The following is a 26,392-nucleotide window of genomic DNA, read 5'->3' as shown; positions in this document are numbered from 1 at the left end:
GGCAAGGCCTGTTGTCGAGCGACAATGCTTACCTTAAAAATAACAATGATTCATCCTTGGCATGGGCCTCGCTCACACGCAAAGAACCCGGCAAGCACCCTTTTCATTAAAAACATCCCATACAGGTACAGTTCATACGGAATTAAAAACATGAGCAAGGGGGTAACGAGTCTTAAAATAAACAAGTGCCCGCAGGCTTACAAAAAAAGATAAGATGCCCGTAATCCCTTCCTTGTCCCTCTCCTTAGAAGGTGGAACAAGAGGGCCGAAGGGCGAAAAGAGCACCTAGGTGAGGTGTGAGAAGCAGAAGGCGCCAAGAGAACGTCCCGGTGCCGGGAGGGAAGCTGGAAGATGAGACAGCGGGCCGGCAATACGCGATGAAGGCATCGATGCCCGCGTACTCCGACTTGACGGCCGCCACCCACCTTCTTCGCCCTCTCTGTCCCTCCTACGCTGGCCGCCCAAGGAGGCGACAAGGAGCACCCCGATGGAGAGCTTGGCGAGGATGGCCCTCGGCAAGGCGCGTGACCGTGGGAGGGGTGCCGCGATCAGTCGGAGTCGGCATCCTGCCGCCCGACTCCCTCGTCGTCGTTGTCGCTATCCTCCTCCTCACTCCCGCTTAAGGAGGAATCTTCATCGTCGGAGGAGCTCTCCACGCAGCACTTCAAGCGAGTTCCGAGATCTCCGAAGACCTTGACGGAGAGCAGGCTGCCCTCCGTTAACTTGAAGTAGAGGACAAGCCCCGCCGTCAGGCTGTGGTTGCGTGTGAACGTCTTCCATCCGCGATGGAGGTACATGACATGAGGGGCAGGGAAGTCGATGTTGACCCGCGTACCGCCATTCCCGTGGCCCTTCATGTGCAACCAAAGGGTCTGGGGAGGATCGAGCTCCATCTCCCGAGCGAAGGCAGTAGGGAGACGGAGGCGGCGACGCGGTGGCCGGCGCAGCCTGATGAAGAACTCGCGGGGTTGGTCCCCGACGTGGTGCTCCGTCGGGGGAGGCATCGCTGGCGGAGGCAAGGCCGATGTGCTGCCCCGTCCTCCTCTCCCCCGGGCGCCACGACGGCCTCGACCTCGCCCCCTCCCCCTTCCTCTCGTGGCCAGTTCCACCGCCACGAGCTCTTGGGAAGGAGGAACGCGCTGGTGAGTAGTGACCCTCACCACCACCTTCGAAGGGCCAGCGCTTACTCTCGCCATGGCGGATGGAAGGAAGAAGCGGAGGTGGAAGGAGACGGATGATGGAAGAGTGTGGAACGCCGCCCACCCCCCCCCCCCTCCCCTCCTTATAAAGGGGTAGAGTCGGGGCTCGGCCGCCCCACTCGACCAGTCCGGGCATCGGGGCGTAGGGAATCAGGACCGTCCCGCTGCCCCAATCAGCGACGGCCCGGTTTCCTGCCTCCACCTCCTGCCACCTGCATGAGGGACACATGGCGAGCGAGCAACATTGAAGGGACAGGCGAGGCATCCGCTCCCCGCCCCGTGATCGTGGGGCGCGGGCGCCTTGAAGGCCACGACCCGAGTAAATGGACCGTGCCTCTGCGCATCCCTCCTTTTATGGGCAAGGAGCGAGCCGCCTCTTTACCACGATGTGACGCATGCATGTGGAAATCACCCCACGCATGACCTCCACGTCAGCACGACCCTCCACGTCGCGCGTGCAACACGGGTCATGGGGAAATGCACCGGACGAGAAGTTACTGTGGTAAAATCCGCCCCACCTGCCCACGCACCGTTCTAGGCCTAGCCCAACAACGCGTCACGCTTATGTATGGCCCAGGCCCGGGGACTCCTGTTGGTGTACAAAAGTAGGGGCTCTCCTTTTGACCCCTTTACTTGTGCGCGGGCGGTCAGAGCCACGCGCCGCAGCCACACTTAGCAAGGCAGAGGATGGAAGCCGGAGAGAAGCCGAAGCACCAAGGCAAACAAGACAACACCAAGGCCGAGAGCACAAAGAGCAGAGGGATGAAACAGGTTCCCACGGCAAGACTCTGGCCGGGGCAGCCTCAGCGGCCCCGACGAGACCCTTGCCATGGCAGCTCGCCCAACGCCAGCGGAGCGCACCACCCTTGAGCCCACGGTTTCCAACACCATCAACCACATTGGGCCAGGGATCGGGAGGCACCTCCAGGGTGGTATGCAGATCTTTGTGAAGACAGAGAAACACTCGGGATCAGATGAGGACCAGAAGACGGCGACCCTCGGCGGGATCCTAGCCGAGGAAGACCACAAGGCCCCCGGCAAGACCCTTGTCGGGGATGACAGCAAGGCCCCTTTGGGGCTCCGGAGAGCGGAATCTGTTGCCATTGTCATCATCAACCTTCCTCCATCACCAATTTCATGATGCTCACCGCCGTGCGTGAGTAATTCCATCGTAGGCTTGCTGGACGGTGATGGGTTGGATGAGATTTATCATGTAATCAAGTTAGTTTTGTTAGGGTTTGATCCCTAGTATCCACCATGTTCTGAGATTGATGTTGCTATGACGTTGCTATGCTTAATGCTTGTCACTAGGCCCGAGTGCCATGATTTTAGATTTGAACCTATTATGTTTTCATGAATATATGTGAGTTCTTGATCCTATCTTGCAAGTCTATAGTCACCTATTATGTGTTATGATCCGTTAACCCCGAAGTGACAATAATCGGGATACTTACCGGTGATGACCATAGTTTGAGGAGTTCGTGTATTTACTATGTGTTAATGCTTTGGTTTAGTAGTCTATTAAAAGGAGGCCTTAATATCCCTTAGTTTCCAATAGGACCCCGCTGCCACGGGAGGGTAGGACAAAAGATGTCATGCAAGTTCTTTTCCATAAGCACGTATGACTATATTCAGAATACATGCCTACATTACATTGATGAACTGGAGCTAGTTCTATGCCACCCTAGGTTATAACCCATGCATGAGGAATCGCATCCGACATAATTATCCATCACTGATCCATTGCCTACGAACTTTTCATATATTGTTCTTCGCTTATTTACTTTTCCGTTGCTACTGTTACAATCACTATAAAACCAAAAATATTACTTTTGCTACCGTTACCACTACTATCATATTACTTTGCTACTAAATACTTTGCTGCAGATATTAAGTTTCCAGGTGTGGTTGAATTGACAACTCAACTGCTAATACTTAAGAATATTATTTGGCTCCCCTTGTGTCGAATCAATAAATTTGGGTTGTACACTCTACCCTCGAAAACTGTTGTGATCCCCTATACTTGTGGATTATCACTAACCCTCATTTTAATGAAAAGTTTGGAAAGCTAATGTCAGAGAAGTTTGAGATCTCTATGATGAGTGAACTTAAGTTCTTTCTTGGTTTGCAAATCAAGCAAACTAAGGAGGGTACCTTTGTTTCCCAAACAAAGTATACCAAGGACTTATTCAAGAAGTTCAACATGCAAGAATGCAAAGGTATGAATACACCCATGCCTACTAGTGGACATCTTGACTTGACTAAGGATGGTGAACCAGTTGACCAAAAGGTTTATCGCTCTATGATTGGTTCATTGTTATATTTATGTGCCTCCCGTCTCGATATTATGCTAGTGTGTGCATGAGTGCACGATATCAAGCGGCCCCCAAAGAATGTCATCTTAAGGTTGTGAAAAGGATAGTGAGATACTTAATTCATACACCAAATTTTGGCATTTGGTATCCTAAGAGGTCTTCTTTTGATCTTGTTGGCTACTCCGATTCGGACTATGCCGGTGACAAGGTTGATAGAAAATCCGCTTAGGGTACTTGTCAATTTCTTGGTAGATCTCTTGTGTATTGGTCCTCCAAGAAACAAAACTTGGTATCCTTATCCACCGCCGAAGCAGAATACATTGCCATCGGTTCATGTTGTGCTCAATTACTTTGGATGACCCAAACTCTTAAAGATTATGGGATCTATGTGAAACATGTTCCATTGCTTTGTGACAATTAAAGTGCTATTAAGATTGCTCATAATCCCGTGCAACATTCTCAAACTAAGCATATTGAGGTTCGTCATCATTTCATTCGAGATCATGTTGCTAAAGGGGACATTGATCTTAAGCATATTTGTATCAATAAGCAATTGGCGGATATATCACCAAACCGCTTGATGAGAAAGTATTTTGCCCTCTGAGAGGTGAATTGAACATCATTGATGCCTCAAACTTGGAGTAGGAACTCCATTTGGATACATGCAAGGCATGAGCCTGTGACTAATCCTTAATATTTCTCTTATGATGATGATCGTATGTCTTGGATATACTTGTACCCTTGCATGTGTATCTAACCCTTGTAGGTACTTGGATGAATCTAAATCTATGAGATTGCAAATCACTCACATCTTGAGCAATCTCTACATCACCAAGTCTCTACAGTATGGTGGTTGAAGACAAGGAAGCATGAATCCTTACAACATATCCTTTGACAATTTCTTTATATCAAGATTCACTTGATACCAATTTTCATGAGTCATTCTGGATACACAAGTGATTTTCCTTGCAAGACTAACCCATGTAGGTAGATGAACTCAAACTACAAGTGGTGCTCCCAATCATTGATGAGCTACATCAACCTTGAGCATCCCGCACAAGTTCAACTACGTGATCAAGATCAACACCACCACCCAAGGTATGTCATTCCATCTTAGAGAAGCTTTACCCCAAGTCATGGGTCAAAGCATCTCAACAAGATGTGAATACATCAAGATGCTTAAACGAAAAATGGTAACCCCATTTTGAGCTTAAACGATGAGTATGACCTATGATCAAGTGTACTCACTTGACTCCTCGGTCAATATACTCTAACATAGGTGACTTTGTCGCCAACCAATTCTAGATGAAGTTCTCTAGTGTTTCTCTGTGTTCTTGCATTTATCTCTTGCATATTTGTTCCCCATCTTAAAAAAACTTCATCTAGATTTCTTTAATTTTTCTGTTCGTTTCTGCATTCCCTGCATCAAATTCTTTGCAAATCCTTCAGTTAATTCCTTGCCAATCTTTGTGAGATCTTCTTTGCCTAGTGAACTGAGGTGGCAAGTGTTCTCTCTATGTTGAACTCGGCCACACCGGATTGCCACTTTCGGTCAAATCGGACCATTTCGGTGCCACCGAAGAAAACAACTCGGTGTAACCGATTTCAACACTGAGAAGACAATCTGTCATTTGCATCCTGCATATTTGTTCCAGCTCCACTCAATGATTCTTATCCTCTACCTGCATCATATTCTACATGCTGCTTTGCCATGTGACTCAAGGACCAAACCTATTCGACTCACATTCCAGAAGACCCTTCTTGGAAAGTGATGTCAAAGGGGGAGAGAGAGAGATCACATAAAAGCTTAATCACTTCAAAAGGGGGAGAGTGCTTAATCACATTAAAGAGCTCAGATGCTTCGTATTCAAGAGGAGATAAGTCACATGTCTTTAAGAGGGGAAAGACATGTTAGTTTGTGTCATTTTTGTGCTCTGATTTGTTTAGCTCTGATTTCCTTTTCCCTACATTCTCCCATTATCTCATATAAGATTCGGGGGGAGAAAGACTTCTAAGGGAAGGAAATCTTCGAATTCATTGCATATCCTTATTCTTTACCTTTGGGGACATGTCTATATCCAGTAGAGTACCTAGTACTCACTCTCTACATGTCATCCCAATCTTGGTACTCTTGTGGTTTCTCAACTGCTTTGTCTCGTAGGTGTATCTGTGTTATCTAACCTCGTTTACCCAGGTTCATCTATTCCAAAGCCACCTCAAGACCACAAGGTAAGTATATGCATCACACTCATGTGCATGATAATCTCTTGTTGGTGTACATATTGTTTGCAAGAAGGACTCGTGAACATGAAGGTATATTTCTTGTATCTATATCATTTGCTCTGATGCATATAGCCAAGATACATGTAACTCATTGCTTGCTCTGTCATGCTTATGCATTCACATGCTCCTATTCCATATTTACATGATTGCATAATGTAGGGGGAGCCTATGCATGTTACATGTTCTTCCAAAGCTTTACTTGCTATTCTTCATATCTTTATCAAAAGCTCTGATGTATGTTGTCATCAATTACCAAAAAGGGGGAGATTGAAAGCACAAGTGCTCCCTGGGTGATTTTGGTAATTAATGTCAACATATCTCTTGTTGGACTAATTCTTTTATTAAGTATATTTCATATGAGTTCAACAGTGGAGTGGCGTGGACAAGAGGATGTGGAACCCCTTCGTGAAGCTAAGGGCAAGGATTGGCAAAAGCTCAAAAGCTCAGGACTCTTCATTTTCATTTTAGTGATCCAAGATCACATTGAGTTCATAGGAAAGCCAATGCTATTAAAATGGGATGAGGTGTTGCTTAATGGCTTGCTTACTCAAAGTGCTTAGTGATATGCTCCAAAGCACTCAACCACTTTCTCAGTTCCACATATGTCCCAAACCAAAAGTCAAACTCGACCCCACCGATTTGATCTATCCGACGCCACCGAGTTCACTTGACATAGCCACTGCCAGAAACCCTAATCAGTTCGGTCTCACCGATGGGATCTCGGTCTCATCGAGATGGGCTTGCAAACTCGGTGTTACCTGTTGTAATTATTTCGGTCCCACCGAGATAAGCAATTGGTCCTACCGAGTTTGCCTGACCAACACTCTGTTTTTCTCATTACCAAAATCGGTCCCATCGAGTTTGTGTAATCGGTCAAACCAAGTTGAGGTTTTACCCTAACCCTAGCACATCAGTCCCACCGTGTTGATCATATCGTTCCCATCGAAAATCCTAACGTTCACATTTTGAACTAAATCAGTCTGACCGAGTTTCTCGATTCGGTCTCACCGAATTTGGTAAATTGTGTGTAACGGCTAGATTTTGTGTGGAGGTTATATATACCCCTCCACCCACTCTTCATTCATGGAGAAAGCCATCAGAACGTGCCTATATTTTTAGCATACATTTTCTGAGAGAGAACCACCTACTCATGTGTTGAGACCAAGATATTTCATTCCAACCACAAGAATCTTGATCTCTAGCCTTCCCCAAGTTGCTTTCCACTCAAATCATCTTTCCACAAAATCCAAATCTTTGAGAGAGAGAGTTGAGTGTTGGGGAGACTATCATTTGAAGCACAAGAGCAAGGAGTTCATCATCAACACACCATCTATTACCTTTTGGAGAGTGGTGTCTCCTAGATTGGTTAGGTGTCACTTGGGAGCCTCCGACAAGATTGTGGAGTTGAACCAAGGAGTTTGTAAGGGCAAGAAGATCGCCTACTTCGTGAAGATCTACCCAAGTGAAGCAAGTCTTTCGTGGGCGATGGCCATGGTGGGATTGACAAGGTTGCTTCTTCGTGGACCCTTCGTGGGTGGAACCTTCGCGGACTCGCACAACCGTTATCCTTCGTGGGTTGAAATCCCCATCAACGCGGATGTACGATAGCACCATCTATCGAAACCACGCCAAAAATTTCTGTGTCTCCAATTGTGTTTGCACACTCCAATCCCATCCCTTTACATTATTGCAACTTGCATGCTTTACTTTTTGCTGCTCACATACTCCTGTCATGCTTGCTTGAAATGTATTGTGAATGGTTAAACTTGTACTAAAACTTCACCTTAACTTGAAGAAATTAAAAACTGCTACTTTTCTTTGTTAAGAGTCTATTCACCCCCCCCCCCTCTAGACGCCTCTCCTCGATCCTTTCAAACTCGCAGAGGTGTCCCTCAATGGATCGTTCTTCCATTAGAGACGCGGGAGAAGGCAGCGACGATCTGAAGCAAGCTAGCGACGTGGTTCAGATTTGCCCAGGTAGAGTGAACACTATTGTATCTCTTCTTATAGACGACGTAACCATTATTTTTAATTATAAAGTCGATGATGTTTTAAAAAAAGGTACAACACAGGAGTTCGTGTGTGGAGAAGCACCAGGACCAGGTGGGGCGCGCGACGCGCTTCCTATTTTGATGGACCACGTCGGGCTTCCTATTTTGATGGACCGCGTCGGGCCCGTCGATTGTTTTTTACCGAAATCACTAATTGAGGAGTACTCCTTCCAAAGATCACTCTCACCTCACCAGGTTGTGACAAGTTATGCGCTGCACGTGTGCCACTTGTTGCAACTTGGCAGTTTTATCTTTTTTCGTAGATTCGTTTATTCAAAATGTTTTATCTCTTAAATCGTGCGTCCAAATCTCGAACCGTTTTCATCGTTGGATTCCTCGTGTCAGATCTTCAAAGCTAGATCCAATGTTGACAGGTTTTGACTAACTTTTTTTCACGAAAAAACCGAACCGGGAGAACTTTTTTTCCCTTTCCGAAAGTTGTTCCTAAAGGCACGACCATGCCTCTCGCGAAAGCAAATCCATGCCTCTAGCAAAAGCAAAAGAGTAAAATGCACTAGTGGTCATTGAACTTATCGTGTACACTCACTTTGATCACTGTACTTAAGAATACGGTCAATACGGTCATTATATACATGTTAAGGTGATTATATGGTCACTGCCAGATCGTATAGCTATGTATTTCATCTGTTTGACTGGTCAAACAAGGCCTTGTCAGTTTTTTTCTGACTGTGTGGGCCCTACCTATCAGTGGGTGGAAGAAAGGAGTAGGGTGAAATAAAATTATGGCGCCTGTGTGGAGTCGAAACCAGGCGAGCAGGGCAACCAGCTCCACCTGTCTCCCATCTTGTCTAACTTGAGCAAAAAACCGTCTATATCCTACTAGATTCACGTGACAGCCATTGCATTTTTTTCTTTAGCGTGCGAACCATTTGGGATTTAAATAATAATCGTTTCGGCTTCAGTGGTCGGGCCTTTTAGGATTTAAAAGGCTGTTTTAGCAGTACTGTGTACTCGTACATATGATTCACGGCCAAAATTGCATTAGCACTTCCCTCGCAAGAAAACGAGATTGGATTAGCACTCCAATTTCTTTTGTTCAACATGCACGCGTGGACGGCGGCTCGACAGTGATGCGGCCGCAGCGGCAGCTCCAGTAGATTTGGCGGGCGTCGTTGCTCTGTTTTTAGCACGAGACGGCCAGGGATTTGGCGTGCGGTCATCTTGTAGCTAATTATGGCGTAGTGTGCTTATCAAAATGGTTAATATATGTCTATATAAAATTTTATTAATAAACGTTTAAATGCATAGAAGTAATATACACGTGTTAAGTACTCCAAATTATGCTTATAAATGATATCAACAGAAATATATACGTTAGTCAAATTACGCTTGCGATGGTGCAATTTGGTACGGTAAAACCGATATGGAAGAAATCACTATGAATTAGAATGCACTATCATCTAAACCAATAGAATGGTCTTATATGAACATACGCAAAAAAGAAATATCCCAACGCTGTCACGTGAATGACTAGAAGGTATAAAAGGGTTTGTCCTCTAATTAGACACAAGATTGGAACCGGAGCGGCTGGTCAGCCTGCGCGCATATTAGCTCGAGGTATTCGGTTTGAATCCCCACTGCAGCATTTCTACTTCTTACTTCCACCCACTGACAGGTAGGGCCACAGGCCATGAGGATTGTTTGACCTGTTTGACCAGTCAAATGGATGGAATACGGAGTTATACACGGGTTTACAGAGAGTGCATTCTAATCTTGTATAACTCCGTAAATTGTATAACATATTTGACCTGGGCTGGTTCCAGCCGGGCCAACATGGCGCTAAAACAGGCCCTAGCGATGCAGAAGCTAGCCACGCTACCAAACAGATTTCTCTTGCTGCATAGAGTGGGAAGCTGGAAGAAAAGCTAAATACCTGAAGTTTTGTGAAGCTAAATGGTTGCCAAACACGCCCTTAGACGAGCGGGAAGCACTCCTGAACTTGCTCCCGCTTATATATTTGGACGAGCTCTCGCTCTCATCAACGGGCACCCGCTAGCCACGTCTTAAAGTTTACAAGGCTTTACACCGGAACGACGGACTGCTACGGGTCAGACTCCCTCGTGCCACGCAAGGTGCCCACTGCGTGGTAAAAACCAAGAAGCTGTATCGATTGTCGCAGCCTCGCATTTGATAAACTGAAAAGAAAACCAGACTCCGCAAACTTGAATGCTAACGAAAATAATTCAAGATTCAACATCAAAATTGACTAGTAGATGAATTCTTGAAAATTAAGATTCAAGAGGCTGCTGCAGCAGCCTTGGATTTAGTAACAAATTGAAAAGTGGCAATTTTCTCGAATTTTGACACCCACCAACCAGACAGGGCCTACAAACAAGACAGACGACATGGTTCTGCAACCAAAAAAACATTTGTGGAACTTTAAACCTTCAACTATCTGTTCAAATGGTGTCGGGGAGCTTCCGATAGAGACAGCCCATTTCCCTAGCACTTCAGCCCAAACACCAACTATTCATATGCACTGAGCCACCTTCTGGTACAAATCCTGTGGCCAATCCCTGCTCATGTTGCTTGCCACAAGGTTTGCAATCTGCTCATCACAAAAATATTGCATCAGAAATTGCAGGAGCATTTCTGTTACAATTTAGCAACGTAAAAACAGTTGGCGATTTTTTCTTCCCTGGCGACACCGACAGAAAAACAAGTTTACGTATGCGTAGTTAGCATGAATGTGCAACACCGGGAAAGGTCTAATATCACTGTATTTTCCCGTCTCCAGCTGGTTCAGTTTTATTAGAGGCAGTCTTTAACAAGCCTACACAGTCATCATGGATAAAATTATCCAACAGCTGCTTATCGGCACAAAGCTAGGCATAGCAACCATGGTTGGTTGTTAGGGCATCTCCAGCCGCGCCCCTCCAGGCGTTTTTTTTGCGCAGGCGCCGAAAAAACGGCCCAGTCGCGTCCCCAGGAATCCGATTTTCGCCAGCCTAGGCCGAAAACAGCGCCGGCGGACCCAGGCCGAACCCGGCGCGCTGGGGGGCGTCCGGGGGCGCTGAGGCGAACTGTTTTGGCGCGAAAAAGCCGCGGGCCAGCCGCGTCAGGGACACGGCGGCTCTTCTTCCCTCAACTGCCTCGGTTCCCGCGGGGAATCAATGGCAAGGCTGCCGCTGGTCAGCCTTGCCATTGATTCCTCACAGGCGGCGCGTCACGGGACGGCGCGCCGACGCCTCCCCTCCCTCGCACGCGTACACACGGGCGCGGAGCGGCTATAAAAGCCGGCGGTCGCCTGTGCCCACACCAGACTCGCCCCTCGCCGCCGCCCAGCCCCTCTCTCTCCGTCTCCGTCTTCCTCTCCCGAGCGCCACCGGCAGCCCCTCTCTCTCCCTCTCTACCATCGCCGAGCCCGTCGCCATGGCAGAGCGCTTCCCCGGAGACGAGGCGGCGGCGAACGGCTTCGGCCGCCGTTCGCTCCGCGAAGAGGAGTCCTGGCTCCTGTTCCAGGCGAACATCCCGACGCCGCCGGACATGCGCGCCGGGCCGACAGGGTGGCGGCTCAGCGACGGGGGAGTGCCCGTTCCCCCGTTACCCGACGTCGTGGCGAAGCCCAGGTACTTCGCCGAGGAGGTCGAGGTCGCGCGCGCCTCCTGACCGACAACGAGCGCTCCCTCCCCCAGTACGCCGCCGGCAATCACGCGGCTTGGGTGGCGTACTTCCAGCGCCGCCAGCAGCAGCGCCTGGCCTCCACCAACGGCGCGCCGGTGGTCGGCGGCGTGAAGAACAGCAAGGGGCGCCACCTGTGGTGGGGCGTCCCCGGCTGGCGTACCTCGACGGCGGCAACAACCCACCGTTGACCTATCCTGCGACGGGGGCCGCCCCGTCGCAACACCGACGCGCATGGGCGCCAAGGAGGTTCGCCTCCTCGTCTTCCTCCTCTCGCTCATCTTCCCACTCCTCCGGTTCTCAGGCGCTTCTCGGCGTCAAGGCCGAGCCCGCGGCGGAGGCGCCAATCGGTCGGCGCACTCGCAGCGTCGACATCGTCATCAACGAGGGCGGCCGGCGCGCCTCCTCGTCTTCCTCCTCGTCGGCTCCTCCACGCTTCGTCAAGCCAAAGATGGAGCCGGGGCTGGCGCCGGTGAAGACGGAGCCAGGGCTGGCGCCGGTGAAGGCGGAGTTCGACGACGACGATCCTAGAATGGGCGCGCCAGGACTCCATTGTGATGGAGAAGGCGCGCCGGGAGAAGAAGGAGCGCCAGCGCGCCGCCCTGCGCCGCTTCGAGGAGCGCCGACGCGGCCGCGATGAAGACGGGGTCGTCATCTTATGCGACGGCGACGACGATGACGACGCGCCGCCGCCAGTCCGCCATGGCGACGCCGGGCAGGGGTCCAGCAGGGGCGCCCGCGTCAAGGAGAAGGCCGCCGACGACGATGGCGGCGACGGCGGCGACGACTTCAGCCCCTTTCTTTTTTAGATTAGGTTAATGTAATGAAAATGCGCGAATTTCACCGAAATTTGCCATGTTTGGCCGAAATTTAACTAGTTTTTATCATAACTTCGCCGAACGGTCCTTTTTTTATTTTAATACGCGCCTGGGGGCGGCCCTGGGGGCGGCCCTGGGGGCCGACGGCCGGGGACCGACTCGCCCCCAGGGCCATTTTTTGCGCCGGCTCACCCCCAGGCGGCGCTTTTAGACGCCCCCTGGGGGGCCAACGGCTAGAGACGCCCTTAGGCACATTTGGCAACATGTTGATAGGCCAACACTTTTTTGCCAAATATGGACTCTAAATTTGCCAAATGTTGGCTTAACCACATGTTGCCAACGTCTTGGCTAGCCAAAAGTAGGCTAGGGTTAAATTGGCTACAAATCAAGTAGTCCCTACCCCCTCCCTAGCTACTCCCTCCGTTCCAAAATAGATAACTCAGGGCCTCTTTGATTCGTAGGATTTTGAAAACATAGGAATAGGAAAAGTGTAGGGTTGGAGTGGCATGCCCATTTGAATCCTATAGAATTAGCAATGATTGTTTGATGCCACGGGAAAAACAAAGGAATTGTAAAAAGAGGTTTGAGTGGATGTTAAATTTCCTATGAAATGTAGTACAGAAGATTCCATAGGAAAAATTCCTATGGGATCCAATCCTATGAATCAAAGGACCAACATAGGAAAAAATCCTAAGGATTTCAATCCTCCAGAAATCCTATAAAATTCCTTTGAATCAAAGAAGCCCTTTGTACTAACTTTAGTACAAAGTTGAGTCATCTATTTTGGAACAGGAGTATGTGCTAAGCAGATCCAAGAAATGGTCGGTATTGCACCTATTCCATGCAGTTCAGCAACATATTTTCTGTGGTAGTGCAAAAAAAGTGCCTTTTAAAGCAAAATCTACTGATAGACGCAATAAAAATAAAAATAAACAGGATAGAGAATACCTTTGACTTGACAGCACGCAGGGTCCCATCGGTATCTCTAACATTGTCCATGCAGTTTAGAGCAACCTTCAGGAGATCTGGCACACAAGCTTGAACATGGGGTGATAAATTCCTGAATACATCGACTGATATATTCGAAGACTGTGGATCCAAATGAAGAAATGGAAGTTTGATGGTTTCCCTCAGAGCGTCAACAGTTTGTCCAGCACGAGCTAGCCTATAAATGTGAAGAATAGCTTCAAGCTGTCTCAGTACAATTTGCTGTTCAGAAATGAGATCCTTGTCTTGAACACTGCAAGCGAGTTTTCACATGATTAATTAAGTTTTCAAGGCATAAATAACCAACAGTCACATGATGTAGAAGCAGAAGATAGCAGGTAATTAACCTGGCTTCAGAAGAATATCTGGCTGTCTCCAAAATTTCATTGCCAGATTGAATTAGAGCAACAGCACGGCTTTCGCCATCTGACATATTGTGTGCCAGGGCACATACTGCATCCGATAGACACTTGTTTACTGTCTGAAGTGCCATGGCAAAGGCTCCAACTCTTTTGTGAATTTCCACTGACTGTTATTTCATGTAAAAAGTGAAGTAACATGAGATGGATACATGATAGCTCAAACAAGACTGAAGTTACATAGCTCAATAACATGAAGTAAATGGATTCAGATACATGTGCATCACATCGAAGTTGATAAACCATGCATGTTACATGTGCCAATGAAGACTAATCGATGGCATGTCATCTTGAGAATACTACTGCAGAATATGGTATGATAACCAGTGTTCAAGCATCTAGAATCAGTCCTAGGACGGGTCATATCGCTTTAAGAGCAGAGAAGTTTGACTTTCAACTCAGCTATGAACATGATGAGATAAAATAATTCAATAGAAATATAAATCCATGACAGTAATAAAATAACTTGCTCTTGCTGATCCTTTTGTGGATCCCAACCTAGGAAGATACAAAATAAAATGTTCCCTGAAGCACAAGAACCCAAAAAATTCTAAAAACAATTTGGTTCAGGAATTAAACTTACTTTGTCATAAAGCCCTGCCTCTTGACACCGATGGGCGGCTTCAAGCAAGAATTGCTGCCTACTTCTCAAATCCATCATATACTTTTTTAGTTCTCCTTCTTCTCCCATTCCACTTGGACCAAGCAGAAGTTGAATACCACCATCCCTTAGTAATATCTCTGTGAGCAGTTGCATCAACATTGAACTTCGTTGACGTTGTTGATCAGCATTCCCTTGACCAATCCATGATACCTCTCCTCCACCCATTGCAGCAGCAGCCTGTGCATAATACTCCAAGGCCAAATCAAGGTTGCCATTGCGCAAGTAAATAGAGCCATATTGCCGTATAATACTGGCAGCTTCTGCGCAAGCATCCATTACACCCATCTTCTGGCCTGATCCAACTCCCTCAGGGAGAATACCATGATCAGCTAGAGTAATTGAAATATGCACAGCATCAACATGGTACCCTTCCTCTCCAACTTCTTTAGACAAATAAAGAATTGCTGGAAGTGATTGGATGCTTAAGAGCAGAATATAGGGATAGACCAAGGGGTCTTTTCCACTCTTTGTATAATACGATGGCTCAAATTTGTTCAGATAATTTTGTAAATCCTCCAGCATATAAGGAACCAAGCCTTCATTCGCAACATTAGAAGAAGATGCACTGGAGTATTCCCGTAGAGCTGACAACTTGAACCACAAGAAATCCTCTATAGTATTGAAAAGTGTTGGCAGATCTTTAAGTAATCTGTCAATTTGCCGTCGACAGCCACAAATTATGGCATAAAGAAGCAACTTCTTTCTATCATAACCAGGACGCCCTGGTCGGTCACCCATTCTGAGCATTTTTTCACATTCCTCAGAAGCTGTCAGAGCGGTCTCTAATGACACAGCACCATTAGTAGTAATCCATTCTGCAAGCTGCCAGAGAACATATTATATGTATGTTTCCTATTAAGAACAAACCGCCATCATTATTCATGGACACTCCGCCAGTCCTTTTTACTCCACGTATTAGATTAGGTCAAGTCAAACTTTGCAAAGTTTGACCAAATATATATTAAAAAATATGAACATCTACCATACCGAATATATATTCCATGAAAATACATTTCATAATGAATCTAACAATATTTATTTGGCATTGAATGTGTTGATACTTTTTTCTATAAGTTTGGTCAAAGTAGAGATGCTTTGACTTCAGACAAAACTTATATGCAGACTAAAAAGGACCGGAGGGAGTACTTTACCAGAGGGGCGAAGTTGTAAGCAGCACGAGATGATTGAGCAACTTGCCTTGCTTCATCATAATACCCAGTTCTTAAGCAGAAATAAATCTGCAAAAGATGGAACAATAATACATAAATATATTTCTCATTGAGAAGGTACGTGCAGAACTTGTATAGGTCATAATAAAAACAATGAGTTGCATGATGATGGTAATCCTACTGTTTTTTCTCATGCTACTTTGACTTACTCATGTGATGCCTTTAACCTCACTGACTGGAACATGTGGAGTTGATTAGATGTGATGAACTGTTCACTAGGATATCTTGTGATAATTCTAACATTCTATACGGCATGTCATGCTTGATAGCCTTATATACTTGTCTTGTGCTATGGATAAGATTTCTGAGATTACATCTTTGAGAACTATTCATAGCACCTATACCTATCAACACATTCAGTTTGATTTGTGAGTATGGTACAGATGACAAGTTCTTGATTTGAGAACCATCTACCATCAAACAACATACATCATAGGTGTGTAATCACGAAATAAATTATTCAAATAAATCCCATGGCCCCAGCAAGAAATCATTTTCTGTAGTGATCGATTAATTTTAGTAAGTCCGCAAATAGGTCGGTCAATGGCCTACCATATGCATGGTTTCATGACAGACCTAAGTTAAGTTGAACAGAACAGTCCCCCTTTAAAAACCAATGGTTGCACCGTGCTTCATCTTGATGCTCTAATGAAGTGATGCGATAAACGTATCAATTCCTTGATTACTGCTCTTATCTTATTCTAGTAGCAATTTTCCATTTAACCTATTAAGCTTACTTTTAGGAGTTTTATGTTGCCATTACTAGATAGAAAAAAAATGCTGTCAGTTACAATTTTCATTCGATGTTTAATACAGTCAAACAGGCAAAGTAAACCTGCTGCCATGTTGTATCCACTGGTGGCTGTCTGCGAAGATCACTTGCATCAAAGTCTAACACGCCATGATCCCGCAACCGGACCTGTCAATTCATACAGATAAAATAATTGCATTTGGTTACAGATTTAAACAATGCAGAAAATAGACAGATTAATCATCAAACTCAAAACAGACCCGAAGAAATGCACGAATCTTTTGAAGATTGCCAACCGATCCACCAAGAGCAGCCTAGAACCACAAAGCATGACACACAGATTAACCATAATCGATCTTCTACATTAACAGGGTTCACAAAATATAAACCAAGAATAAAGGAAAACATCATTTGGTTAGAAAAACTATTAACAGGATGGTAGAGGAATGATTGGGAATTTGAGATAGTATACAAAAAACTATAAAAATGGATGCAAGAGTAAATCAAACAATCACCACTGACTTCATCACTAACTAAACTAATAAGTGATTTTTTCCCTAAATACACAGGCATATAGGATCCACTCCATCTTCAGGGAACTCAATAATGAAAAGCAACATGGGAGCACTTGAGGTGTCAACTTCCACGGCGATGACGGAGATCGCGTCCAGGACCACCGCCCCCTCCGCGCCAGCGGCCATCACCACTACGGGGGATCCGCCCCCGCTCCTCTCGCCGGAGGAGGTGTCGTGCACCCTGCGGGAGCTTGTCCAGGCGGTCATGGGCATTACCCTCTACCTCGCCGGGAACCAGCCCCCGCCACCGAGCGCCGTCACCACCGCCTACGGACCGCCGCCGCTACAGTGGGCCGCCCCGGCCCTCCAGGCGCCCTCCGGAGGGGCGTCGCACTACTCGGCGGCGGGACAGCCTTGGCCAGCGTGGCCGGCCTCCACCGCGCCGCTGGGGGGCCCGGCCCAGCAGTTTCTTCCGGCGCCGCCGCCGCCCCCCCCCCCCCGACGCAGGCGCCGGTGCAGCAGCTCCACCCAACGCCACCGCCATCGTCAGCACCACCACCCGCATCTCGGGCCACGGGTCGGCCCCTGCACTAGGTGCAGTTTCCACCGTCACCATCGTCGATCCCCGCGTGGGCGACCGGCTCGTCTCCGGGCCCGGTATACTCCACGGCGCCGGAACACCCGACCCCCTCCCTACGATTCGATCACCCCTCCAGCTCAGTGAACTACACCCCGGCGCTTTCCGAACCGGCATACGCGCTGCCGGCGACTGCGGCCGCCCCCAGGCACGGCGGGCCGCCACCCCCTCGCTTCGCCAAGCTGGACTTCGCCACCTACGAGGGCACGGAGGACCCCCTCAACTGGCTCAACCAGTGCGAGTAGTTCTTTCGAGGGCAACGGACACTCGCTTCGGATCGTACCTGGCTCGCTTCCTATCATCTTCGAGGCGCAGCACAAACTTGGTACTACGCTCTCGAGCAGGACGAGGGCGGCAGGCCACCATGGGAGCGCTTCCAGGAGCTTTGTCTCCTCCGCTTTGGGCCTCCTATCCGCGGGAGCCGACTGGCGGCCCTCGGCCGTCTACCTTTCACATCTACGGTGCAGGACTACGCCGACCGCTTCCAGGCCCTGGCGTGCCACGCGCCGGGCGTCTCCGCGACCCAGCGCGCCGAGCTCTTTGTGGGCGGCCTGCCGGACCATATTCGCGTGGACGTCGAGCTCCGGGACCCCCCCCCCCGACCTCCAGACGGCCATGTACTATGCCCGGGCCTTCGAGCAGCGGGCCCAGGCACTGCAGCAGCCACTCGGACGGAGCAGCCGCCAGCCCAGTCGGCCAGCTCCGACTCCCCCAGCCCCGGGTCGGCCTCCTCCAGCCACGACGGCCACACCCCCGGCCGCCACACGACCTTTCCGTCGGCTATCACCGGCCGAGCAGCAGGAGCGCCGCCGTCAGGGTCTCTGCTTCAACTGCGATGAGCCATACACACCGACCCATGTATGCCCCCGCCTATTTTATTTGGAGACGGTCGACTACACTGAGGCGGACGACTCGCCCGACGCCCTACCTCCACCTGCGGCGCCCGAGGACGTGGCCGCGGATCCCGCGGCGACGGTGTGCGTCGTCTCCCTTCACGCCCTGGCCGGCATCCGGGGCGAGCGGACCATGTTGCTGCCTGTGGTGGCCCTGCTGGATACGGGCTCCACTCACAACTTTCTGCCCGAGTCGACCATGCGTCGACTAGCCCTTCCGACGACAGGCGGGGAGCACCTGCGGATCACGGTGGCGAACGGCGATCGCCTCCGGTGCCATGGACTCGCCCGCAACGTTCCCATCTCCATCGGTGGCGAACACTTCTCCATCACCTGTGCAAGGATCGACCTCGGCTGCTTCGACTTCATTCTCGGGGTGGACTTCCTCCGGACCCTCGGCCCCATCCTGTGGGATTTCGATGCGCTCACAATGACATTCTGGCGGCAGGGCCGCCGCATCCGGTGGGAGGGCCTTGGGGGCGCCGCGCCGGCCGTGCCACACCTCCAGTTGGCCGCCGCGTCCTCGAAGGCCAAGCACCCCCTGCTGGATTCCCTTCTGCAGCAGCACAGCAACCTCTTCGACGAGCCGCAGGGTCTTCCGCCTGCCCGAGTGTACGACCATCATATTCACCTCGTACCGGGCTCCACTCCGGTGGCGGTGCGGCCCTACCGCTACCCCCAGCTGCAGAAGGATGAGTTGGAGCGCCAGTGTGCACTGATGCTCGCCGCGGGCATCATCCGGATCTCCACGTCGCCCTTCTCGGCGCCGGTGCTTCTCGTCCGTAAGTCGGACGGCACATGGCACTTCTGCATCGACTACCGCACCCTCAACGCGCTCACGCTCAAGGACAAGTTCCCTATACCGGTGGTCGACGAGCTCTTGGATGAGCTCCACGGGGCGCGCTTCTTCACCAAGCTCGATCTCCGGTCGGGCTATCATCAGGTGCGCATGCATCCGAACAACATCGCCAAGACAGCATTTCGCACCCACCATGGTCACTTCGAGTTCTTGGTGATGCCCTTCGGCCTCGCCAACGCCCCGGCGACGTTCCAGGCCCTGATGAACGACGTCCTTCGACCCTACTTACGGCGGTTTGTGCTTGTTTTCTTTGATGACATTCTTATCTACAGCGCCACCTGGGCCGAGCATCTCCAGCACGTCGCCATCGTCTTCAACAAGCTTCGAGCGCACCGCCTCCACCTTAAGCGCTCGAAGTGCTCGTTCGGGACGCCTACCGTCGCCTACCTCGGCCATGTCATCTCGGCCGACGGGGTGGCCATGGACGCCGATAAGGTGGCGGCCGTCTCCGCATGGCCAACGCCTCACTCGCCGCGGGCTCTCTGCGGGTTCCTCAGACTCGCCGGCTACTACCGGAAATTTATCCGGGAGTTCGGACTCATCGCGGCGCCCCTCACGCGGTTGCTTCGCCGCGACGCCTTCGCCTGGAACGACGAGGCGACGGCAGCATTCGAGACCCTCAAGGGGGCCCTCACGACGGGCCCCGTCCTCCAGATGCCAGACTTTGACCGCCCGTTTGTGGTGGACTGTGACGCCTCGGGCGCCGGTTTCGGCGCCGTACTTCATCAGGGCGATGGGCCCCTCGCTTTCTTCAGTCAGCCTTTCGCGCCGCGCCATCTTAAGTTGGCAGCTTACGAGCGAGAGCTCATTGGCCTCGTCCAGGTCGTGCGTCATTGGCGACCATACTTGTGGGGGCGGACCTTCCATATTCGCACGGACCACTACAGCCTGAAGTTCTTGTTGGATCAACGGCTGTCGACCGTTCCGCAGCACCAGTGGATCAGCAAGCTCTTCGGCTTCGACTTCTCCGTCGAGTATCGGCCGGGCCGTCTTAACACCGTGGCCGACGCGCTATCCCGTCACGATTCCAACCTCGCGCCACCCGCCGACGCGTCCGCCGGGACGGCCCTGTGCATCCGCTCCGGGCCATCGTTCGGTCTCTTCGCCGACATTCGCCGCGCCACTGCGACGGCCGATGACGCCGCACTTCTTCAGCAGCAGCTCGCGGGCGGCGACTTGGAGGAGCCCTGGCGCTTCTCTGACGGACTGCTCCTCCATGGGCGCCGGATCTTTGTTCCGGCTCATGATGATCTCCGTCACCAGGTGTTGCAACTCGCCCACTCGGCGGGCCATGAGGGTGTGCAGAAAACCCTCCATCGTCTTCGCGCCGACTTCTACATCCCTGGCGATCGTGCCCTGGTCCGCGACTGGGTTCGGTCTTGTCAGACTTGCCAGCGCAACAAGACGGAGACCCTGAGGCCGGCTGGGCTCCTTCGGCCCTTGGAAGTGCCATCTCAGGTCTGGGCGGATATCTCCATGGACTTCATCGAGGGCCTTCCCAAGGTGGGGGGCAAGTCGGTCATCCTCACGGTGGTCGATCGCTTCTCTAAGTACGCCCACTTCATCGCGCTCGGCCATCCGTACACGGCGGCGTCCGTGGCCCGGGCCTTCTTCGACGGCATCGTCCGTCTACACGGGTTCCCTACTTCGATCGTCTGTGATCGGGACCCAGTCTTCACGGGCCATGTCTGGCGCGACCTCTTCAGGATGGCGGGTGTCCAGCTCCGCCTGAGTACAGCATTCCATCCTCAGACGGACGGTCAGCCTGAGGTGGTTAACAAGGTCATTGCCATGTATTTGCGTTGTGTGACAGGTGATCGGCCTCGAGCTTGGGTGGACTGGCTCTCTTGGGCGGAGTACTGCTACAACACCTCTTATCACTCCGCCCTGCGCGCGACGCCATTTGAGGTGGTCTATGGTCGACCACCCCCGCCTATACTTCCGGTCGACCCGGAGACGGCTCGGACAGCGGTTGCGGGTGACCTTATCCGCACCCGTGATGAGATGCTGGCTGAGGTCCGTCAACGTCTACTTCAGGCCCAGCAGACGGCCAAGCACTACTACGACGATCATCATCATGAGGAGGAGTTCGCAGTGGGTGACTGGGTGTGGCTGCGTCTTCTCCACCGCTCTACGCAGTCACTGGACCCGCGCGCGAAGCGCAAGCTCAGCCCCCGCTACGCCGGGCCCTTCCCTATCGTGGAGCGCATCGGGAAGGTGGCCTATCGTCTTCAGCTTCCAGCTCGCGCTCGCATCCACGACGTGTTTCATGTGGGGCTGCTCAAGCCTTTCCGTGGCGAGCCACCGGCGGCCCCTCCGGCGCTTCCTCCAACCGCCGATGGTCGCATTCTTCCAGAGCCAGCAAAGGTGTTGCAGGCCCAGCTCCGTCGTGGCATCTGGTTCGTCTTAGTTCAGTGGGCAGGCCTTCCGGAGGAGGAGGCTACTTGGGAACAGCATGAGGAATTCCGTCAACACTATCCAAACTTTCAGCTCGAGGACGAGTTGTTTGCGCAGGCGGGGAGAGATGTCATGACCGGTTTGGTCTATACTAGGAAGAGGCCCACCGGGCATTAGTATTAGGGGCTTGGCCCAAGTTATCTTAGGCAAGTTATCTTAGGCTAAAGTTATAAATACTCGTGTAAGACATCGTTTGAGATCGAGCAATAAGAAGAATATTATCTCCTATTGCCCGGCTCCCTGAGGAGCCGGAAACCCTAGCCGCCAACAGCCCTAACCGCCGCCGCCCTTCTCCTAGCTCGCGACGGCGCCCTGCCGCCGGCGCGCCCGTTCCTCGCCACGCCCTCCTCCATCCTTCCCTTACCACCTACGGCCTAGACCTGGTAGAGTACTTGATTCTACCATATGTATAGAACAGAAGTACCAATAGGCCATACCACAACATAGAAAAAAATTCAGGTAAATACAAAACAAATATCATTATTCAGAAATCTTACATAGCACTTGTGAAATCTTTTTTTCATTTTCAGAAGTGAATTTGGATAGAAGTATTCAGTAATAAAAAGCTACACAGAAATACTCACTAGTGCTGGCTGGCTGTTGATGGTCTCAATAATGTATTTCTCATGACCCCATTCAAGGTGTCGCCTTGCTCCAACCACTAGTGACATTTTTCTTGAAACATTTTTATGAGTTGACCCTTCCCCTACTAATGCCTGAATTAGACAAACAGGAAAAGCACCTTAAATAAATCACAATGAAATAAGAGAAACAAGGAAATGTCACATAGACATCATATAGTTGATATTGCATACTGTTCTGTACAATTAAAGGTTATTGCCTGAATCAAATGCCACACTTTCTGCATGGTCACTGACTTCGAGCCAGTAGCATCAAGAGACAAGGACTCGTAGGCAGCTCTGAAAGCTGTAGCAGGCTAACAAAAAAAAGGTCTCAATAAGCATTAGTAGAATTCGGTGCATCAAGAGAACTTATTGCCCCGATGATAACATACAAAAATACACTTAAGACATTTGTCAAACCTAAATTAATTGGAGAAAAACAGGATGACTAACAGACATGAATACTAATCTGCACATGACCAATAAGGCGCTGACATATAAAATCTTGATATAGAAGCTTACACTGAAAGGCAGACTGCGTCCTCTAGCGTCGTTGAGATCCTTCACAACCCCCGCGTAAACTGAAGATTTACTATCAATTATGGTCTTGTTAGGTATGGGCATGACTTCCGCAGCAGGCAGCCCTGATGAAGCTTGAGGACTGGAAGCTGAAGATGGCATCAGAGCATAACGAGACAGACCACCAGCTAGATTGGTGTTTCTCTTTGGTAATGTAGAAAGTCGGCTTAGACTCTGCAAGAAATCTCTCTTCTCCTTCTGCCAGTCATCCTACAACAAAGTTACTAAAAATTGTTAGAACTGAACAGTAAAGGTATGTTTGGATCGTAAACAAAGTGTACCCTACCAATTTTTTGGTATAACCAAAACATTGGTCTTTGTTTGGATGAGGACCAACATTTTGGCATGCCAATGCTCCTTTCCCAACTCTAGTTCATTTAATTTTTCTAGCCAATGTTGGCCAATCCATGGGCAAGCAAAACCTCAACCAAAAATTTGGCTAGCCAATATTTTGGTAGGGCAACCTTGACACAAACCAAACACGCCCTAAAACAATTCAAAGCATCCACTACCAAGCATATTAAATTGCTAAGTTGTCAGCGTAGCAATTCAAAAATGAAGACATTAGCTCAATGGTGGAACTTGCTCCGACCTGTTAGTTACAACACCTAGCATTACAAAACTACCACAAATATAGCTAATTTCTGAAAGATGCAACAGATTTGATTAGATAACACGACCGAAAGCATGGATGGTAGTGGTACATACCTCAAGATGCTGCAAAAAGTTGCAATATGAACTTATGAAGGTATTATCATAGCTACTAGATCTGCTACAAAAATAAAGCTGAATAGAATAAAACCAAAAGGCAACCGACCTCAAGAACTTGCATCATATAATTGTTAAAACTCTGTAAGTTGTCCTTTTGTGCTCCTTGGATGGATGAGACAATTGCCATTTCATGAAGCTGAAAACACAAACTCCGTGATGCACTCCATGAAATTCAGAAGAAAAATCACTAAAGAGAGAGGTGTTCACCTGTTGCAGGTATTCCTCGACAGAAGTTGCTTCCGATGGAAAAACATCCTCAAAGGTGGTCTACAATTAAAAAAAATGCAGCCACTATGATGTATACTGATAACCTGTTGCCTGAGTGATATTCAAGAGCTGTAGATGTACAATAACAAGCAAGCGCAGATATACATAGGGCAACAGGGTAGAAAACTATGTGCTGGCCTAATTGGTCGCAAAAGATTGTTACACTATGATAAGTAGTAACATCTGACCTGACCACTCACAACAATATTTTCTGTCTTTTGAGTAGGAAGCTTTAAATGAAAACACTACATTGCCTCAACTGAGACTAGAAAACATTGTTTCAGATAAGTGAGTGATTTGCAGCCTCCATACTTAGGGAATGTGTATTAATAAAGTGGACTACAAGCTAAAAAAAGACTAAGGAATGTGTGTCTAAAAGTAAAACTAGGATCTTATGTAAGAAACTGAGAAGGTAGCGTTATTCATGCTATTCTTTTCTTTCAGGCAATCAGCATGAGTTCTGCAGTTCTGCCTCTTCATGAAGTGGGGAAATTCTTAACACTGCTAATCGAAGAAAACAAGTGAAGAGACCCAATGGCCGGCTATGGATGAAAGAAAAAAGAGTGCAGCACAAAATGTCAAGACTTCGACAAAATCAACTGCCTCGTCTAAACGACCGACACATAAGATTATCTATATAGCATTCTCTGAAATGAACCCTGCATGCATTTCCAGGTTTACAACCTAATCACCTTGAGTTCAAATGACTTGAGGTCCCTGGTGAGCTGCTCCGCGTTGATCCCCTCGCGCGCCAGCAACCTGCAGATGCACAGCCGAAACCCTAAGTACCTCCAAAACACCAGAAGCAGCAATCCCTATTCGAACGCAACATCACGGAGAGATGGGCAGAGAGGCCCTCTCAGAGTTAACTAAAGGGGTCCAGGAGAGCAACCTGGTGGCGGAGAGCGACTGCGACGGCGCCTCGGCGCGGATCGTCTTGGCCTTAAGCTTCGTGGAGAGCACCTCGAGCTGGTCCAGGTTCCTCTGCGCGGGCCAACAACAACGAACCCATCAGGCGGAAGAAAGCGAGGGAGGCGCCGGCGCGGCAAGAGATAGATGCGGGCGAGGAGGGCAAGGAAGAGCGCGATGCGGCACCTGGAGGGTAGGGAAGTGAGGGGTGGGGGCGGCCTGCTCGAGGAGCTTGGTGGAGATGTTGAGCAGCTCTGACCAGCCGCCCATCTCCGTGTCTCCTCCGCCATCGGCGCCGACGCCGGCCATCGCCGCCGTAGATGGAGGTGTTCGCGGGGAGCTATTTATCTGCGCTCCGGCGCCGCGCTCGAACTGGGGTTTTGGGAGTGGGGAGGGGAGGAACGAGTTGTTGGGCAAAATGGTTTGGGCTCGCTTCTTCGCTCCTTGTGTACCCTCGGGCTTCTTTCTGGCTTTTGAATAGGAGGGGAGCTTGGGTTGTGGGTATATATGGGTTGGGCCAGATGCCAGAACTGATCATTTTTCAGTTCAAATTCACCGGAATTGCTGAAAAAAAAGGTTAAAATGCGGGTCAGACAATCTTTTCAAATGGGTGGTCTAAGAAACAATCCCCTCTCGTTAGGGTTTTAGGGTCCTCTCGGCAACGCACTGGCGGCACCGTTGAGATCTCACCTCCCCCGCTATTTTCTTCCAGCGAACAGCTCAGGCTCACCAAGGGGCGATCTCCGCATCGCTTCCCGGCCTTGGTTGTTTCGTTTTGACAGGACGATTTTGGGATTTTCCCTCTCGACGATCTACTACTCATCAGGCTAGGATTCACAGTGGCAGAAAAGGCATCAAGCTCGAGGACGGCCCCGAGCAATGTCGAAGAGATGATGGCAGCGTTAGGACTCTCAGAGAAGACCTTGACGATGTAGTTGTCGAGGAAGAAGAGGAGATTCCGGCGACGGTTGTTCATTGAATGGCTATTGCAAGAGTGCACATGGAGAAATCCTATAGCCAATACTTGTTCTACTGAAACATGACAGTTGCATGGGATCTGGCAAAAGAAGTGCAGATCAACCCCCCCCCCCCCCCGGACAAACATGTGCACGCTTCAATTCTCATGCTTGGGCGATTGGGAATGGGTCATGGAAAAAGACCCATGGACATTCAAGGTAATGCAGTGATCTTGGCACCATACGACAGATTCACTAAACCGTCAGCATATGCACTGGACACATTGGAGATTTAGGCACAAATTCATGATCTTCGAGATGGCTATTTCTCCGTATGTGTATGCAGAACCAAAGTCACTTGATTTCGAGGGTAACTTCTTTCAAGTGCGGGTCAGGATCAACATCAAGAAGCCTCTCAAGAAGCAGTTTCACTGGTTAAGGGGAAGAAGAGAGAAATATTCTATATTAAATATGAATGCTTGCCTGATTGGTGTGCGGTGTGCGGCCATCTGGGGCACATGTTCAAGGAGTGTGGAGATGTAATCCATCCACTCAAAGCCGTGGTTTT

At 49.6% G+C, this 26,392-nt stretch overlaps 1 protein-coding gene across 1 annotated transcript; it reads right to left on the bottom strand.

Annotated features, from left to right (window-relative positions):
* Window positions 1–10,071: 10,071 nt before the first annotated feature.
* Window positions 10,072–25,347, bottom strand: LOC123085866 (nuclear pore complex protein NUP93A). Its single transcript, XM_044507582.1, has 15 exons — window positions 25,055–25,347; window positions 24,852–24,943; window positions 24,652–24,718; window positions 23,900–23,959; window positions 23,739–23,828; window positions 22,865–23,131; window positions 22,561–22,656; window positions 22,304–22,435; window positions 16,619–16,672; window positions 16,443–16,526; window positions 15,530–15,616; window positions 14,298–15,200; window positions 13,643–13,824; window positions 13,257–13,548; window positions 10,072–10,417 (listed from the first exon to the last, which is right to left on the bottom strand). The coding sequence occupies exons 1-15, from the start codon at window positions 25,175–25,177 to the stop codon at window positions 10,340–10,342; spliced, it is 2,607 nt and encodes an 868-aa protein (XP_044363517.1). The 5' UTR covers window positions 25,178–25,347; the 3' UTR covers window positions 10,072–10,339.
* Between the last annotated feature and the right edge of the window lie 1,045 nt (window positions 25,348–26,392).

Source organism: Triticum aestivum, chromosome 4A (assembly GCF_018294505.1).
Source record: "Triticum aestivum cultivar Chinese Spring chromosome 4A, IWGSC CS RefSeq v2.1, whole genome shotgun sequence".
Lineage (NCBI taxonomy): Eukaryota > Viridiplantae > Streptophyta > Magnoliopsida > Poales > Poaceae > Triticum > Triticum aestivum.
This window is presented reverse-complemented; position numbering and strand designations above follow the sequence as displayed.